The 17,311-nt window shown below is 49.7% G+C and overlaps 1 protein-coding gene across 7 annotated transcripts in view; it reads right to left on the bottom strand.

Annotated features, from left to right (window-relative positions):
* Window positions 1–17,311, bottom strand: part of NCOR1 (nuclear receptor corepressor 1) — a 2,268,409-nt gene that overhangs the window by 1,800,862 nt on the left and 450,236 nt on the right. For all 7 annotated transcript variants that reach the window (XM_069615218.1, XM_069615220.1, XM_069615222.1 and 4 more), the window contains one exon: window positions 4,459–4,513. In XM_069615218.1, coding sequence (XP_069471319.1) covers window positions 4,459–4,513 — 55 coding nt within the window. The remainder of the gene's footprint in view (window positions 1–4,458; window positions 4,514–17,311) is intronic.

Genomic DNA, 17,311 nt, shown 5'->3' with positions numbered 1-17,311 from the left:
CAAATAACGACACAAGCCCTTCCAGGCGCTCCTCATGTTATCCATCAGCAAATCATGTCCACAACTCTGTCTAGAGACCGAAGTCAACACAGCTCTTGGAGTAAGAGGCCCATGGAAACTGGTTTCAGCCTCTACGCAGACATCCTGCAAGTCCTCCACAAATGGAACCAAAAATTCTGAAAAGAAAGCCAGGTGGTATGCCCTGAAATTCGGCACCCCAAGACCACCCCTATGCAATGGCAATTGTAACTTCCACAACTTCAACCTCGGGGGGCTTCCTATCCCACAAGAACTCCTGCAACATCCTGTCCAACTCTCTCCAAAAAGTCTCTGGGAACATCAAAGGGACCATACTCAAAACATAAGTAATTCTCGGGGTAGATATCATCTTTAAGGCATTCACCTTACCCCACAAAGAAAGATTCAAAAGACTCCATCTCTCAAGGTCCGTCCGCAAACCACTACACATGACCCGTGCATTTTCCTTAACCATGTCTCCTATCTCCGGAGTAAGCCAAACCCCCAAGTACATCAATTTATCTGGACACCACCTGAAGCCCAAGTCCACCACAAACCTCCTATCAACAGAATGTGTCAAAGGCATAATCTCTGATTTCATCCAATTAATTTTGTATCCAGAACAATGATGAAACTCTGCCATAACATCCATCAATGCCGGTATAGATTTCTTAAGATCATTAAGGACTAAGAGCATGTCATCCGCAAACAGCCAAATCTTCTGCGCTATCCCCCAGCACGAATGACCCACCACGTCCTCCGCCCTCCTGATAAACTCGGCCAGTGGTTCCAAAGCCAACACAAACAGAAGAGGTGACAGAGGGCACCCCTGCCTCGTACCTCTCTCCATTTTAATCCTCCCCGACCTCATACCATTGGTGACCACCGCAGCAGTCTGCTCACTATATAGCAACCTGATCCATGAAATAAACCTCATACCAAAACCCATCTTGGCCAACACCGTGCAGAGTAATTCCCAATTCACTCTATCAAACGCTTTCTGCACGTCCAATGACAAAACAGCACTATCCCCCTCCTGACCACTCGCTTTCGATACAATACTCAAAATCTTCCTAATTTTACTGGAGGTCTTCCTACCCTTCACAAAACCAGATTAATCCACATGTATCACGGACGGAAGCAGGCGCTCCAACCTGCAAGCCAGCATTTTCACCAGACTCTTATTGTCAACATTAACAAGACTAATGGGCCTATAACTGGAAGGCAGAGTAATATCCCTCCCTCCTTTCAAGAAAACCGATATCAGAGCATGTCGAGTAGTCTCAGGAAGTAATCCGATGGTCAACAACTCCACATACATATCTAGCAACAATCGTAAAGCCGAATCCGGCAGCATCTTATAAAACTCAGCCGGGAACCCATCCAGTCATGGGGCCTTCCCAGCATTCAATTTACCAATCGCCATCCTAACCTCATCCAATGAAAAATCCTCCTCCAACAACTCCGAATCATTCACATTAATCCTAGATAGGCCCACCTTATCCAGAAATTCTGTACCCTCACCTGATACCTCTGACTCATTCTTGTAAAGTTCTTTATAAAAGTCTCTGAAAATGTTGTTTCTCTCACCCGGATGATAACTTATACTGCCGTCATGCATACGAATGGACGGAATAGACCACTCCGCCTCCCGCTTCCTCAGCCTATAAGCCAACCACCTGTCGCATTTTTCACCCTTCTCATAATACGCACATTTCAAATAGAAGTTACTCCGATCATTACGTTCATCAATGAATGAGTTCAATTCTCTCCTTACCCTTTTAAGGTCACCCACCGCCTCTCCACAAACGGGATCCACCATCACCCTCCTTGACAATTCGGTAAGTTTAGTCTCCAACAATGCCTCCCTTTCAACGCTCTTTTTCCTCAGCCCACTCGATACACCAATTAAATGGCCCTGTATCGTACATTTCAAAGCCTCCCAGACAACACTGGGACGCATCACTCCATCATGATTACACTCCACAAAACAGTCCACTTCCTTCCTCAATGTCTCCAACACATCATCCTTCTGCAGCAATGATACATTCATCCTCCAAAATGTATGCACAGTCAGTGCATATCGCAGCTGCAATTGCAAAACCACATGCGCATGATCCGTCAAAAGTATGCTACCAATCTCACACGTCACACAACACTCCCTCATCCGACCAGCAGTCAAAAACATATCTATTCTCGAATAGACCGAATGTGCACCCGACTAAAAACTGTACTCCCTATCCAAGGGATGTTCCAGTCTCCAACAGTCTTGCAAATTATGTTCCAACAGCAAATCTGCCAAGCCAAATGTTGTCGGTCCGCACCACCCCTATAACAACTTCCACTCCTATCCGCAGACTCATCCAAAACAATATTAAAATCTCTGCCCAACACAACATTCCTAGATCACAAATCCTGCAATATTTGGGCCACCTTTCTGAAGAAGGAAACGTCATCCACTGATGGCGCATACATATTACACAAGGACACCTCAAGACCCTGCACATCAAGTAGCAGAGCCATTATTCTCCCCTCTTTGTCAGACACCTCCTTCAAAACCCTGATCGGGACATTCTTCCTGAACAAAACCACCACACCCCTCAATTTGGTATTAAATGAGGCACCATAGATCTGCCCCACCCAACCTTTCTTCAATTTCTCAATTTCACCTTTTGCCAAGTGAGTCTCCTGCAGGAGACACACATCACCCTTGAGATCGTCTAAGAAGCGCAAGATTGTCATTCTTTTCTTGACATTATTCAATCCATTGACGTTCCAAGTCACCAACTCAAATCCTCACCCACCATATTCACTGTACAATTTTCCCACCAGACAACAAAAGCAACCATAAACAACTGAAGAGAACAAGGCAAAATACACACACACCCTCCCAAAACACCCAACCCACCCCCGCTGAAACAGATGCAGCCTGTTAGCAGCAACCACAAACCCAAGTAGTAATGCACAAAACTCATACCATAGTCCCAAGTCCCGACCCCCTCCCCATCAAACATGAACCCAAACTTAACCTTTTGAACACAAACCCCATCACTTCCCACCCAGCTTACTCCCAATGCTACAGAACACCACAAGTTACACAATTGAAATGCTTCTCACTCCGCCCAAACATCTCCACGTATTGGGCCACAATCCCTATACAAGTTGTTCAAACACCACCTATTCAGCACAACACAAGTACAATCCCACCACAGTACCCCTCAGGCCCCCCGGCCCCCATTACCGAACATCGGAGGAAAAAGGACACCATTCACACTCCAGGGGAGCCCAAATCCGCATCATTAAGAGATCAACACTGGCATCGAATGGGCATCCAACCAGCTCACATGAAAATCTCACAAACAGTCCCCCCACCACCCACACACTGGAAAGTCAATCAGCTGGCCATAAGAAATAATGACAGATCATCAAAGACCCATCAACATTAATAAATCGACGTGCATGCACGCAAGCATGCAAATTGCAGGTTCAGAAGCTGCAAAAACCAATATACACGCCTAAATTGCACTCGCACTCAAGAGTCAAGCACACACCAGAGCCCAAGCTCAAACCCATACAACAGAAACATTCCAAATCCACCCATCTCGTTTGCTCCCAACTTGTACTTGTTTAGCTGATGCGTGCAATCATATGCATCTACGCTCAGATGAACCTGTGTGGGAACTGCAGGCTGGAAAACCACATTTTGGTGGAGTGGGGGGGGGGGGGGTTGGTCTTGCCAAACCAAAGAATGCTGCTAAAATATAAATAAAAAGGAGGGTGATGCTGCTAAAATATAAATAAAAAGGGGGGTGGAGGGACCAGTAGAAGTAAAAGACCTGTGAAGGCTCAAAGGACATCGAATCCAGACTGGCAAGGAATAAAGGACTGGTGATCGAAGACAAAGTAGAGCAAGTGCTTTGGCTTCACATTTCTAAATGAGGGTTTTATTTGTGCAAATATACTCCATTCACATTCGCATAGAACATGGGTTTGAAAATGATGTCAGATATGGAAGCAGTATAAACAATTCAACTGTAGATATTGTTAGACAAGTTTATGCACACTGCCTAAAACAGATTGGAGGAAGGGGGTATTTGGCATGAGAAGATCCTTTTCAAGCCCAGGACTGAACAGAACACGCAGAAACCTACCAGACCTTTTTTATTCAACAGCTACTGCTAACAGGTCTTGCTAGACCTTCTGTAAAAATATCCCCAAACAAATAAGCATTTTCATAGCACTGTTTCATCTTTGCTAATGGCAAGGAAATAAGCTGCAGTCATATGGCACAGAAAATAGTTTAATCAGTGATGCAGTTTTATTCTTTTATTAGATTAAAAGTTACAACACATTGCTCCCCACAAAGCAAATCTTTAGTTGAGCTGCAGATGCAAACGCCATGAAAACTGCACAGAATGATTCCATGACAAGAAGTCTTACCTTTCTTTCCAGGTACGAGGCAATAAGACCAAAGTTTTTGGGGTGCTGCACAAACCTGCAGATCAGAAACAAATGTTATTTTCTTGCAGCAAACAATTCAGACAGAGGGGTAGGATATCACGTGCAAGCAGAGAATCTCTTAAACAGAGCAATGTCAGAAGCTAGCCCTGGGGGTTAACTGGAGGATAGTAAGCCCACCCTCTGTCCCTCTTATGCACTGCAAGGGAACGGGATGCAATATGCTATTACAGGAGTTGTGGCAATATTGAAAGACACTCATGTTTGGAAATTCATCTATTTTAAAGAATTACCCCTAAATTACTGCATACCATACAGGGCATTTGCTTTTATAATTAAAAAAAGGGGTTAATTGTACTAGAAAATAACCACGTTTGAAGGAATTTGAAGAAGAAAAAAAAAAAGAAAGATCGACTGTCCTGCAATGAGAGGACAAACAGAAATGTCTGCTTTTTGATTTTACTCAAGAGAACAAGAGTTAAAAAGACCCATCTCATTAGCTGCTAATAGGCCTTTGCCCGTTTCTTGGTTCACGGGTAAGCCAGGTTTTTGTGCAACATAAATGTGCTCACTTTAGCCCCAAGCATGAATGAGCTGCAAATATCTATGGCACAACCATGAAGGCTAGCCAGATGCAAGCCACAAATCAATGTGTTCCATCCCTTTATAACACAACACAACGGAGCTTAGATCAACACAAAACAAGAGATGTGAAAGGGGGGGCGTGGAGGGGACCTCAGGGTTTTGCTCATCTAACAGGGCTGTGCACACTAATTCCCACTGTGTTAAATCAGTTCTTTTCCCAAGGCAAGCAAACAGTCTGCCACTGATTGCCAACATAAAAGCAGGGATTACTGCCGGTAGAGGCCTGCCCTAATCTTGATGTTTCACTATTGTTGTACAAAAGGTAGCCTGCGTGAATCAGAAAAATGTGCAGCACACAAAACACAGATTTTAAAAATCATGACAACAGTCAGCAGGTTCCAAAGAATCTCTGCACGGGATGGTAGAGATTATCAGAATCTGCCCAAGCTAGATGAAGTCACTGACTGCTGAAAAAAATCCGTTTTGCATATGGCCCTATATGGTTTGATTTTAGAGACACTATATGGCTCTGTAAAACAAACTGGCAGGGGTCACCAGGAACATGGTATGTTGAAATGGCAATCTCAAATGTTTTAAGGGGGTAGAGAAAAAGGGTATGTACGGAGTAACCTATGACACCTTTTAAATAAAGAGCTGGATTTACTGACCCTTTCATCTGCAGAATATAAGGCATGCAGTGTAGTTCCCGCAGATACGTTGTAGGCCCATTCCAACTCCAAAGGGACACAATAGTAGTTGGGAGAAGCGAACCAAGAAGCATGCATCCCTGCATTAAACAGCAGGTGCTTAAAGTTGGAGGACGCAGTGCGATTGCAAAATGAGGATCCTGCCAAAGCAGTTTTTTGGGAGGCAATATCAACCATGTTTGTGCAGCTTCGGCCTCTGCAGGGTATCGAAATTGCTGGGAGCTACTTCCTATGAACCTAGTTATGGCCACCAACAGCTACCAAGAGCGAAACCTGAACCCCCCCCCCACCCCATCTTCACTCAGTAGAGTGCCTTAAAGTGAAAATTGGTGGGAGGAAGTTTGGGCGGGTGAAGAGTTGGCTGGAGATGGAACTTGGTATGCAATACGAAAAGGACCCTACACCTCCCTCCACACCCAGCCCCCAGCATGCCTGTATACTTTCTCCCATTGCTTCCTCTCCTGTTACCTTACCGCATTAAATAACACTGCACATTTTGTTACACAGTTTTCTTACTTTAAAAAGATGTATAGTAAGTCAACCTAGTTTAGTGACAGGGACAACTCTAGGAGCTGTAGCCAAACCAGTTCAAAGTAGCAAGGCGAGTGGTCAAGGCAAAGTTTCAAGAGGTGGTGAGCCTGTAAGGGGTCCTCAATGAGTACACAGTGAACAGTCAAAGAACACACTTAATCAGTTATACAAATTATTATTTATGGCCATAAAACACTATGAAAAATGACTACTAGTATGTAATATCACACAAGGCAAAATAAATGAGGAATCGTACCAAAATATTGCCACAATTGTGGCGACATTACTAAAACTGCACCTGAGCGAGGTACACAAATCCTAACCCGGGTGTCCCCTGCTCTCCTTGGACGCAGTAATAGGAGTCGGGGGTTTCTCCCGCTTACATTACGGTAAGCAGCGGATAAGAAAAAAAAAACTTCAAAAAGGGCCCCTTCGCCGTCAGCACCAACCCACATAAGTGGAAGGAACTGACGCAGCGGGGGTACAAGGATGTCGGACGTGCACACAGAAGTGCGCTGCAGTAAAGGTAATTGGGGGTTGCAGGTTTGAGGATTGCGGGCCGGGAAGGCATGCAAAAGTGATTTGATTACTGCGCTGTAATTTTAGTCATTTTCATCGGCGGAATTACGGGCGGCGCAGTGATCACATAGATTCAATAAATGATCTCTACTCTCCGCCCTCTGCAACTTATCCAAAACAGGACTGTAGGACTTGTCCTTGGCCTGAAGCTCAGGGATCGTATCTCTCCAGGACTGAAATCTCTGCACTGGCTCCCAGTGGCTGCAAGGATTAAGTTCAAAACCCTCTGCATTATCCACAAGGCCTTCTGGGGCCTGGGACCGCATTACCTTCAACTCTCTCATCCTAAATACCTTCCTTCTCGGGCTCTTCGCTCATCTGCCTCCAACTCCCTCAGGGTTAGCTGCTTCTCCAAGCAACGAGTTGGTAGTCGATCTCTCTCCTTGGCTGGGGCCTCCCTCTGGAACAGCCTTCCTGACTCCCTGAAACTTGGAGAACCATCTCCGGTTCCGGAAACATCTCAAAACCTTCCTCTTTGCTTCTGCTTTCTCTGCCTCTCTCCCCTGCTGAAATTCCCTGCCGATTCTGCACTGGTTACCTGGCCCCGCTTTCTAATCTTGGGGCCTTTTGCTCACCTGCCCTGCCTCCCTGGCAACCCCATGCACTTGGGGACTGGTTCTGTATCCCTTCAGTCCCCTTACCAGCACTTATGTCTGCTCTTACCTTGCACTTGCCACCATCAGGCCGTTTTATATATCGTATTTATTCTTCTTTCCCATGTACTGCACTTTCCCCTTTCCCTTCCCCTGGCACTCTTGCCTTTCTCCCTACCCTCGCACTTGCGTGATCTGAATGACACCTGGCCTAGTAGGATCGTTGTCTTATCTTCCACCGTTTTCCCCTCCCTTGCCTCGTCGCGCCTTGAAACACTTGTGTATAGGCACGTTATAAACGCCATATCATATCATACATATATACAATCACTGGAGTAGGGCAAAATACATAAACCCCTGAAAAGGAAGTTAAGTATTAGTATGCAGCACTACAGGTACACAGAGATACAACACTAACTTTGAAAGTACATCCCGAAAATGTATGGGGTATTGTGCCCAAACATTCATCAAAGTGAACATAGTTTTGTGAGCCGAAACAAAATAGAGTAGGGCTTTTGGGGTCCATTGAAGAGTTCAAAGGGGTAGAGAACAAGTTATGCTAGGTAATAAAAAGGTCCCCCATTTGCGGAATGCTTGCATGGGCAAGCAATGACAAAGCTAAACAGTTAAAAAAAAGTTTCTATAAGTTACCAAACTTTAAAAAAGGAGTTAGGGCTACAGCTAAGCACTGTCACAACCCCCCCCCCGTACTTCGATTCTTCCTAGGACTTGACAGATCTTCTGAAGAGGGACGAAGGTCACTTTCCCACCTTCAGCTGCAGTCCTTTATGACCAGGGCTTGCAGGTTCGAGCACTTCTCCGGTCGGCAACAAATGCTAGTGCAAGGTCTTCAGGATAAAGAATGCAGAAGAACTGGATGCAGGGCCCCTCTCAGCACAGGGCTGGATGCAGGAAAGCTGTTTTGGACAATGGACACTGATTAACGGTGACGCGGGGGGCACATTTTAATCACAGTCGGACTTCCCCCTCCTATCTCAGATACCTGTGATGCTGGAAACACAACATTTGACAGAGATGAGTCATGTAGCACAAGCCGTGGATGACCCCCAAGTTCCAGGCCTCAACACGGAACGGCGACATCTGCAAACTCTGAGCTGGGAAGCCACTAGGTGATCCAGGGGCACTTCTGAGGGCTCTTCTTTGCAGGACTCCGAGCTGACCTAGAGAATGGATGCTCCTGTGAAAAGTCTCAGCTTTCCCGTGTACTGGAAGTTAATATAAGGATTGTCTTGTCCTCACAGGTCCGGAAGAAGGATTAGAGAAAAAATGTCCATGGGACAAATGAAAAACCTTGTGGAACGGCCATGTTTGAACACTAGTCACAGTAGGCATTATAAGAAACCTAGGGGTATTCTCCAATTAAGACCCCGAGAGCCCTCTATTCAGATGGCCAGGGGAGGGCCATCGCTCTTGGATCCCAACCCTGGGGGTGGACAAGCGAGGGAGGATCACCTGGGTATGGGAATCCGGGATTGCCTTTGTGGGAATACTGCAGGCGAGACGCAGTATTCTGACAAGGCGACAAAAGAGGAGGAAGTGCCGGACGCCTTCATGGGATACACGCGACTCCCATCACCCTAATCAAGATTTCCCTAATTCCAATTCAGTCATCAATGACCCAAGGGGGGGGGAAGAAAGTCAATTGCCCAAGGAGCAGAAGGAAGAAAACCAACTAAAACAAAGCCAGGAGTCTGATGTTAACATCCCTTCATACTTTACCAATTTAAATCACATGGAATCCCACAAAAAATATGGAAGGGGACAACAATCCCCATGAGGGAAAAACCAGCCTACAGAATTTCCCCATGTCCATTCCCCATTATCAATTTCCTGACAGAAGAGCAGGAAAATAGATCTATCCTCCAAAACCCATTCCCCATTTCCAACCAATACTGAGACGAGGAAGAGGAAACTGGGAGCAGTCACGATTACCCATAGAAACATGGAGAAATTAATAGTTACTGACCGTAGTGACCAACGTACTCATAATCCATAGTCCCCTTTCCTCCATACTGTATGGGCATCCTTCCCTCGCGAGGGACGGGCGATGGAACATTGTTCACCAGAAAAAAATCTTCTCCCGTTTAAATTTAGAGGCGTGGCCCTAGGAGCACGCATTCGCCCGACTCTGCCGACTGGCGCCACCCCTCAGTCCCTACTGACGCGTCAACAATATTTAACATTGCCTAATGACACCAGTATTATTAAGGGGTGGGAGGGGGATGGAGGATGTATGGAGGAAAGGGGACTATGGACTAAGAGTACGTTAGTCACAACAGTGAGTAGCTATTAATTACTCTTGTGTCCCATCCACTTTCCTTCATACTGTATGGGCGATTACAAGTGAATGTAGCCCCATGGTGGAGAAGAGCCCCCTCCTTAAGAAAACCGGTTTCTTCGAACCGCCTGCCCAAATGCAACTTCTGTCCAAACAGTAGTGCTTACAGAAAGCCGAAATGGTGGCCCAGGTAGCCGCCCTGCTGATGACCTGCCACAGCACATGTCGTTGGAACGCGATGGCCGTGGCCCTGGCTCTGGCTCTGACAGCATGGGCATGTAAGTTACCTGGCACTGGTTTGTGCTGCCCCTCATAGGCCTCCTTGATGGCCGCAACCACCCACCTTGCTATGGAGGCCGGATAACCGGGCCTTGACCCACCGAAAGTGGCAAATAAGGCATCCAACTTGTGGAAGTCCTTGATCCTGTGCAAATAGTATTTGAGTGCGTGTCTGACATCCAGACGGTGCAAGACCCTTGGGGTCGACGAAGAAAGTGGGTAAGACTATTTCCTTGTTGAGATGGAAGGAGGAGGTCAACTTGGGTAGGAACACAGGGTGCGTCCGCAGGACGACCTTGTCCCTGTGAAAAGTGGTGTATGGTTCTGATTCCACCAGAGCTGGATCACTCTGACTCTGCAAGCTGAGGTGAGGCCCATGAGCAGAGCTGTCTTATGGTGACCAGCGCGATGTCCGCCGACGCCATAGGCTCAAACGGTTTGTGTCCAAGGCGCCCAACACAACATTAAGGTCCCACACCGGGTGTGGCTTCTTCATGAGGGGGTAAAGCAAGTGGAGGCCAGCCAGATGTCGCTTGACCACTGGGTTGGAGGAGGAGAAGAAGAGGCCCTCCTCCGAGTTCCTGTAAGCCCCTATGGCTGACAGATAGGTGCAGCATGTATCCACCTGCACGCCGGAGTGGGCGAGGTGTGCAGAAAAGGAGAGCACGTCGTTCAAGGTGCACTTAAGAGGGTCGATCTCCCTACAGTCGGCCCAATGACAGAATCTAGACATTTACACTTATATTGGCTCCTAGTAGCCTTGCTCCTAGCGCCATGGGTGATCTCTAGGTTAGTCTGAGATTGGCTTAAGTGTTTCAGTGTGACCTGCTGAGGAACCACACTGCGAGGGCTAGCTTGTGAGGAGCAGGGTGGAGTACCCTACCGGGCCAGGAGAGGAGCTGAGCCCAGAAGTATGTGAATGGGTGGTCTGCCTGAAAGGCTGAGGAGCTCAGAGAGCCACAGTCCGGCCGGCCACCAGGGAGCTATCAAAATGATGCTGCGGTGCCGAGATTGCTTTATCTTGCAGATCACCCTGTGAACTAGGGGTGTGGGTGGAAAGGCATTTGCCGCCATGAGGTTCCATTGGATCTGGAATGTGTTGCCCAGGGAGCCAAAGCCCTGCCCCTGCCAGGAGGCGAACTGTTGGCATTTCCTGTTGTCCCGGGAGGCAAAAAGATCCACCTGGCGAAGCCCCCACCTGAGGAAGATCTCCTTCAGTACCAGGTGGTTCAATTGTCACTCGTAATTGTCCACCCCCAGTCTGCTGAGCCTGTCCGCTTCCAGGTTGGATTTCCTCGGGAGGTGTAAATGTCGTTCTCCAGAGTCCATTCACACATGCTGACTGCTCTGTTGCACAGCGGTTAGGATCTGGTGTCCCTGTGCTTGTTGACATAGTACATGCTGGTGGCATTGTCTGTCTGGATAAGAACTGTCTTGCTCTCAATAAGAGGGAGAAAGGCCTTGAGAGCCAACCATATGGCCTTCAATTCCAGCCAATTGATGTGGGACTCCTGCCGAGTCCACACTCCATGGACGCTGTGGCTGTCCAGGGTGGCTCCCCAGCCCTACAGGGAAGAGTCTGTAGTATCTGTGACCCGAGGGGCCTGCTGCCGGAAGGGCTTGCTCTGCCTCAGGTTGAAGTCCGCGGACCACCAGTGGAGGTCTGAGAGGAGAAAGGGAGGAATGTTGACTGGGTCCTCTTGGGAGCCCTTCTCCAGATTCCATGAGGCTTGCGAAATGCAGTGTAATCTCTGCATCCCGAGTCTTGTGTGGGGCACGGCCAATAGGACTGCTGCCATTAGCCCCAGTAGGTTGTTGGTACCACTAGGCCGAGGTCATGGGCCTGGAGAGGAAGTAAGCTGTAGCTCTCTTGAATGCCGCAATCTTGTCCTCTGAGGGAAAGACTCTCACAGAGCTTGTGTCCCGGATGAGGCCCAAGAATGTCAGGCTCTGCGTGGGCTGCAGCTGAGAATTCTTGAGATTGACAGTGAACCCCAGGTCATGAAGTGTGTTCATGAGTGCGGAGGCAGTATGCTGAAATGCTTTCAGAGAGGTGGCCCAGACGAGCCAGTCGTCCAGGTATGGGTAGACGTGGTGGCCCTGGGCCCTGAGGAGGGATGCCACTGCATTCATCAACCTGGTAAAAACCCTGGGAGCTGAGTTGAGGCCGAAGGGTAGCACCTTGCATTGGAAATGGAAGTCCATGATCCTGTAGCGCAGTAAGGAACGACGCGGCTGCCAAATCGGGACATCTAGGTAAGCGTCCTTCAGATCCAGGGTGCACATCCAGTCTCCCCTGTCCATTGTTTCCGCAATAAAGGCTGCCGTAACAATCTTGAATTTTTGCAGAGGGAGGGAAGAGATTGGGGGTTGAAAGGTCCAACACAACTCTCAGGCTAGCCTGGTGGTTCTTCTGTATGGCTAAAATCCTGGAATAAAAGCCCAAGCCTCGCAGGGAGGTTGGGACTGCTTCCCCAGCTTGGCTCTTGACGAACGATCGGATCTCTGCCAGCAGAGTTGCTGTCCCAATCTGAGGGGAGGAGAGGAAGGTACCGGTAGGCGGTACCCTGTGAGACTACAGAGAGGATCCAGGGGTCCAAAATATTCTGGTGCCAAAATTGCATGTGAAAGGCAAGCCTACCTCCCATCGGAGACATGTGGAGCCGAAGGGGTGTGTCATGCCTTTTTTCCCCTCTGAGAATGTTGCGGAGGAGGGGAATTGGAAAGACCCCTTGCCCCCCCCCCCCCACCCCTCCCCTTTTTGTTGTTTCCTCCGATGATGACCGAGTACGGTCCGGTTATCTGGACCTCCGTTCTTGGAAGCCTCGAAACCCGCCAAACGCCAGCCCAATGTCGGGGCGCTGCTGCGATTGGGTGTAGGCCTTGGCATGGCCTTTGTAAGAATAGATACTTTGTGGTTTGCGAGCTGTTCTTTTTATCCAATTCCTCATCGGTGGTGGAGTGGAGAGGGTACTGCCCACGAAGGGAAGATCCAATATGCGTTCCTGGACATCAGGATTAAACTTAGTAGCCCGGAGCAAGGCCGTCCTTCTCATGTCCATGGCAATGCAGATGGCCAGGCAGAGGTATCAATGTGGGCCGCGGTGCAATCCATAATGTCCTGCGCTACCAGCCTGGATTCTCCTAGTCCCGCCTTGAAACACGCTTGGCTCTGTGCCGGAAGTTCTGGGATGAAGTCTGCACTTTCCTGCCAGAGCCTGTGGTTAGCGGCTGCCAGCATGGCATCTGTGTTGGCCTGCCACATGTCTCGCCTACCCATTCTCTTACTGTGGCTACAATCTACTGGCCTCCTGGTCAAATCACCTCATTTCTCTCGGAGTCGGCAGTCGGCAGACTCCTCTTCCTCTTCCTCCTCCTCCTCTTCCGTGACCTTAATATACATTTAGACTCTCCTTGTTCCTCTCCTCTGTACTCTTCCGTGACCTCTGCGACTCCCTCTCACGGTCCATCCTCCCCTCTGGCCAGACTCACCCTGCAGGGCACACACTCAATGTCTTGATCTCCTCTGACCGCCCCCTCTCATCCCTCTGACCACTCCTCTCTCCTGGAGCGATCACTCCCTCCTCTCTCATCTCATCTCTCCCTCCCTCCCTCCCTCTCTGCCCCTGAAGCCAAGCCTACCCCAACACTGCCACCTACCTTCTCGGACATCCGGCCCATGAAGCGTGTGTCAGTTAAGGCTTTTGCCGCCACATTTCCCACTCCCCCTCCCCCAACACACCTCTGGCTGTCTCACATCCTGAGACTGGCCTGTCTCTGATCTACTCTTCAATTTCTGATACTCTTGATGCTCTTGCCCCGGTCATGAGAATCCGTTTGAAGTCCAAAGCCAAGTGCAATTCCAGGTATGACTCCGACCTAGCTACACTGGCTCAGAGGAAATGGAGGGCTTCTGGTTCATCCTCTGACAAACTTGCCTGTCGTCTGCCTGCTACAAAGGCAATCCCGATTCTGTCCTCCCCAAGAAGAGTCCACATTCAAGCTCATGTCTCTGAGACTTCTAACAACTCGGCCGTACTCTTTAAAATCTGCAAAGCGATGGCCAACCCTGCTGCAGTCTCTATCCCTCCTGTTGGCTCCCAGGCTCTTTGCAATGCCCGTGCCTTCCACTTTATCTCAAAAACCAGGACATCCTGTCCAGTCTCTCCACCCCCACCCCTCCTCTGCCCTCCCCTCTCCATCTGTGCTTGTTGACCCTCCTTTGGCTACCCCTCCCACCATCCTTCTCGTCCTTTCCTCTTTTCTCCCCAGACGATGTTGCTCGACAAGTCCGATCTAGGAAAGCCTTGTCAAAACAGGTTCATCCCTGTTCCTCTAAAACCATCAAGGACCACATTGACACCCTTGCTCCGGCCCTTGCTGATTTTTGTAACCACTCCTTTGCCTCAGGATACTCCCCTCCCCTCTGAAGCACTCGCTTGTGCATCCTCTTCTCAAGAAACCCACAGCTGATCCTTCTTGTCCGGCTAACTATCGCCCAATTTCCATTACTCCCTTTTTGGGCAAACGCCTGGAAAAGTTGGCCATCTTTCAGCTTAACCTTCATTCCAATTCTGTTGGCTGTCTCCATGACCACCAGTCTGGCTTAGAGCTGCCAGAAGCACGGAAACTGCTCTCCTGAGCACCCGTCAAGATCTGCTCTCCAACCTTGACTAACATTCCCCTCTGTCCTCATCCTCCTCAATCTCTCTTCTGCCTTCAACCCGGTCAACCACACCACCCTGCTCAACCGTCTCTGCGATAACCTGGGTATCACTGATCAGGCTCTGGCCTGCTGACCTTTTTCCTCTCTGATCGACCCTCCCAGGTCCAACTTGGGTCCTTCCTATCATCCTCTCTACCTGTGGTGTTCCCGAGGGGTCTAACCTCGTGCCCTGGCTTTTCAACCAATACCTGGCAACTCTCGCCCACTGCATTGCCATTTTCTGCTCAAGTTTCCTGTGCTACGCTGACGACAACTCATTTTCAGGCTGCCCTCGGCCACCTCCTCTCCCTCGCTCATCTCTGATAGCATAACTGCCATTCAAGATTGGTGTACCGCCAATGCTCTTTGTCTGAATGCCAGCAAGACTGAGATCCTCCTCATCGGCACACCTTCACCATCCTTTCCCCTCACTCTCTGGCCGGCCTTCCTTGATGTCTCTAAAAAGTCAAACCTCCTACTGCACCTCCTCAGAGGTACTCTGCCTTTCCTTTCCTTCCCCCAGAAGCTCATGGTCTCCCGAGCTCTGGTTTTCTCTAGGTTGGAGTATTCTAACAGCCTCCTTCTAAATCTACCTGCCTCTACTCCGCCCTCTGCAACTAATCTGCAAGACTTGTCCTTGGTCTCAAGCCTTGGCATTGTACCTCTCCAGCTCTGAAATCCCTCCATTGGCTCCCAATGGATGCAAGGATTAAATTCAAAACCCTCTGCATCGTCCACAAGGCTTTCTGGGTCTGGGGTCCAAAATACCTTCAGCTATCCCTCTGCAAATACCTCCCCTCTTGACCTATTCGCTCCTCCAACTCCCTCAGGTTCAGTCATTTTTCAAAGAACTGAGCTGGGGGTAGATCTCAGTCTTCGGCTGGGACCTCCCTCTGGAACAGCCTCCCTGCCACTCTAAAACCTGAGGAGAACCATCTCCGGTTCCGGAAGCACCTCAAGACCTTCCTCGTTTCTTCTGCCTTGGCTCCACCTCACCCCTGCTGATCTGTTCTCTTGGTACTGTGCGCTCCTGGCCACCCTCTGCGGGCCCAGGTACCTGCTCACCCTCCCGCACTGCCTCCAGGCCACCCCTTGCACTGCGGTCTGTATCCGTACGCATACAGCCCCCCTCCCCCTTTTCTTCCTGCACTTATCAGACCTACCCCGTCTGCTGAGTTAAACCTAGCACTTGCCAATTGCTGGCTGCACTACCAGGGTTTGTTGCCTTTATTATTTATCTATTTCTCCTTTGCTTCGCACTTTTCACTTCTCCCCCTTCCATGCACTTTTCCCCTTCCCTCTCCCATGCACTGGCGCGTTCTGAATCACTTGTGTACGAGCGCGATAGAAATAAAATATCAATATCAAGGAGGCTTTTGAGTACAGCTTCTTCCCGTATGCCTCCAAGATCTTATCGTTGCCTAGCAGCATCGAGGACGAGGTGGCCGAAGACGACTGAGGCTTGGAATAGAGTGACGCTGCAGCTATCACAGAAGAGTGCGATTAAGGATGCGCTGAAAGCAAGAGTGAGTCCCCTTCCATCTGCCTGTACTTGGTGTCAAGGCGCCGATTGACTGGCTGAGCCGAGAGCGGCTTGAGCCACCCCTTCTTGGCAAGGGCAACTAAGCCTTTTTGCTTCGGGATCCCAGTTTTGGTAGGGGGGTTTTAGGGTGAGGACTTCTGCTAAGACCCTCTCCTCGGGCTGCTCTACCTCAGTCTGCGGAAGGCCCAAATACTCTGTCAAACCTGCAAGGCGTTCATGGACGCCCTGGCTGAAGATGGCGTGTCGGGTTCCTCCTCCTCGTCCGTGTCCGCCAGACTCATTGGGGGGAGAGGGGATGGGGGGCAGGGGTCCAGAGCTGGTGGAGGAGTGCTGGGCGCTGTGGGCTGCAGAGTTGAGACCGGAGACGGTGGCTGCTGCAGAGGCTGGTGTGGAACCGCCTGTACTGTGGGAGGCAGGGAATCAGGAATCTGAGGAGCCGGCTGGGGCAGCAGCGTCTGCGCTGGGGTATGTGGCACCAGAGCCATCAGAGGAATGACTATAGGTGCCGGTGGGTGACCTGAGGGAGCATGTCCCTGATGGCATCCCGGAGGATGCCCCCCCATCTGGGGAGTTCGCATCAGCCCTAGGAACCTTTTGAAGAACCCGTTTGAAGTGGCCAAGGGCAGCTGGGGCCGGGGTACACTGTGCCTGGGGTGCAGGGTAAATCTACCCTGCGCTGCTGATGGATAAACTGTAGGCCACACACCTGGTTGGCACCAGTCCCACCTCATGACTCTTTCCTCCAACCGCTCCGCGAGAGGGGGTTTTAGATGAGCGGCCATCTTGTCTGGTGCGGTGGCCATTTTGTCGATGCTGTGTCCTTTATGCCGAAGTCGTGGTACCTGGCTCGCTGGAACCAGCCCCGTCCAAGATGCTTGGTGTTGGAACAAAAGGACTATCCCGCACCTCAGGCTGTGACCTTGAAGCGTATTGCCCTCGGCAGAGCTGCCGGTAGTGCTGCGTGAAGGCGCCCCCTCGGACATGATGCCGGTACTAGGACGTTGCCCCTCGGGA

Source organism: Ambystoma mexicanum, chromosome 9, assembly GCF_040938575.1.
Source record: "Ambystoma mexicanum isolate Mex_15411 chromosome 9, UKY_AmexF1_1, whole genome shotgun sequence".
In the NCBI taxonomy this organism is placed as follows: Eukaryota; Metazoa; Chordata; class Amphibia; order Caudata; family Ambystomatidae; genus Ambystoma; species Ambystoma mexicanum.
The sequence above is the reverse complement of the archived record's forward strand: the minus strand, read 5'-3'. Positions and strand labels throughout refer to the sequence as shown.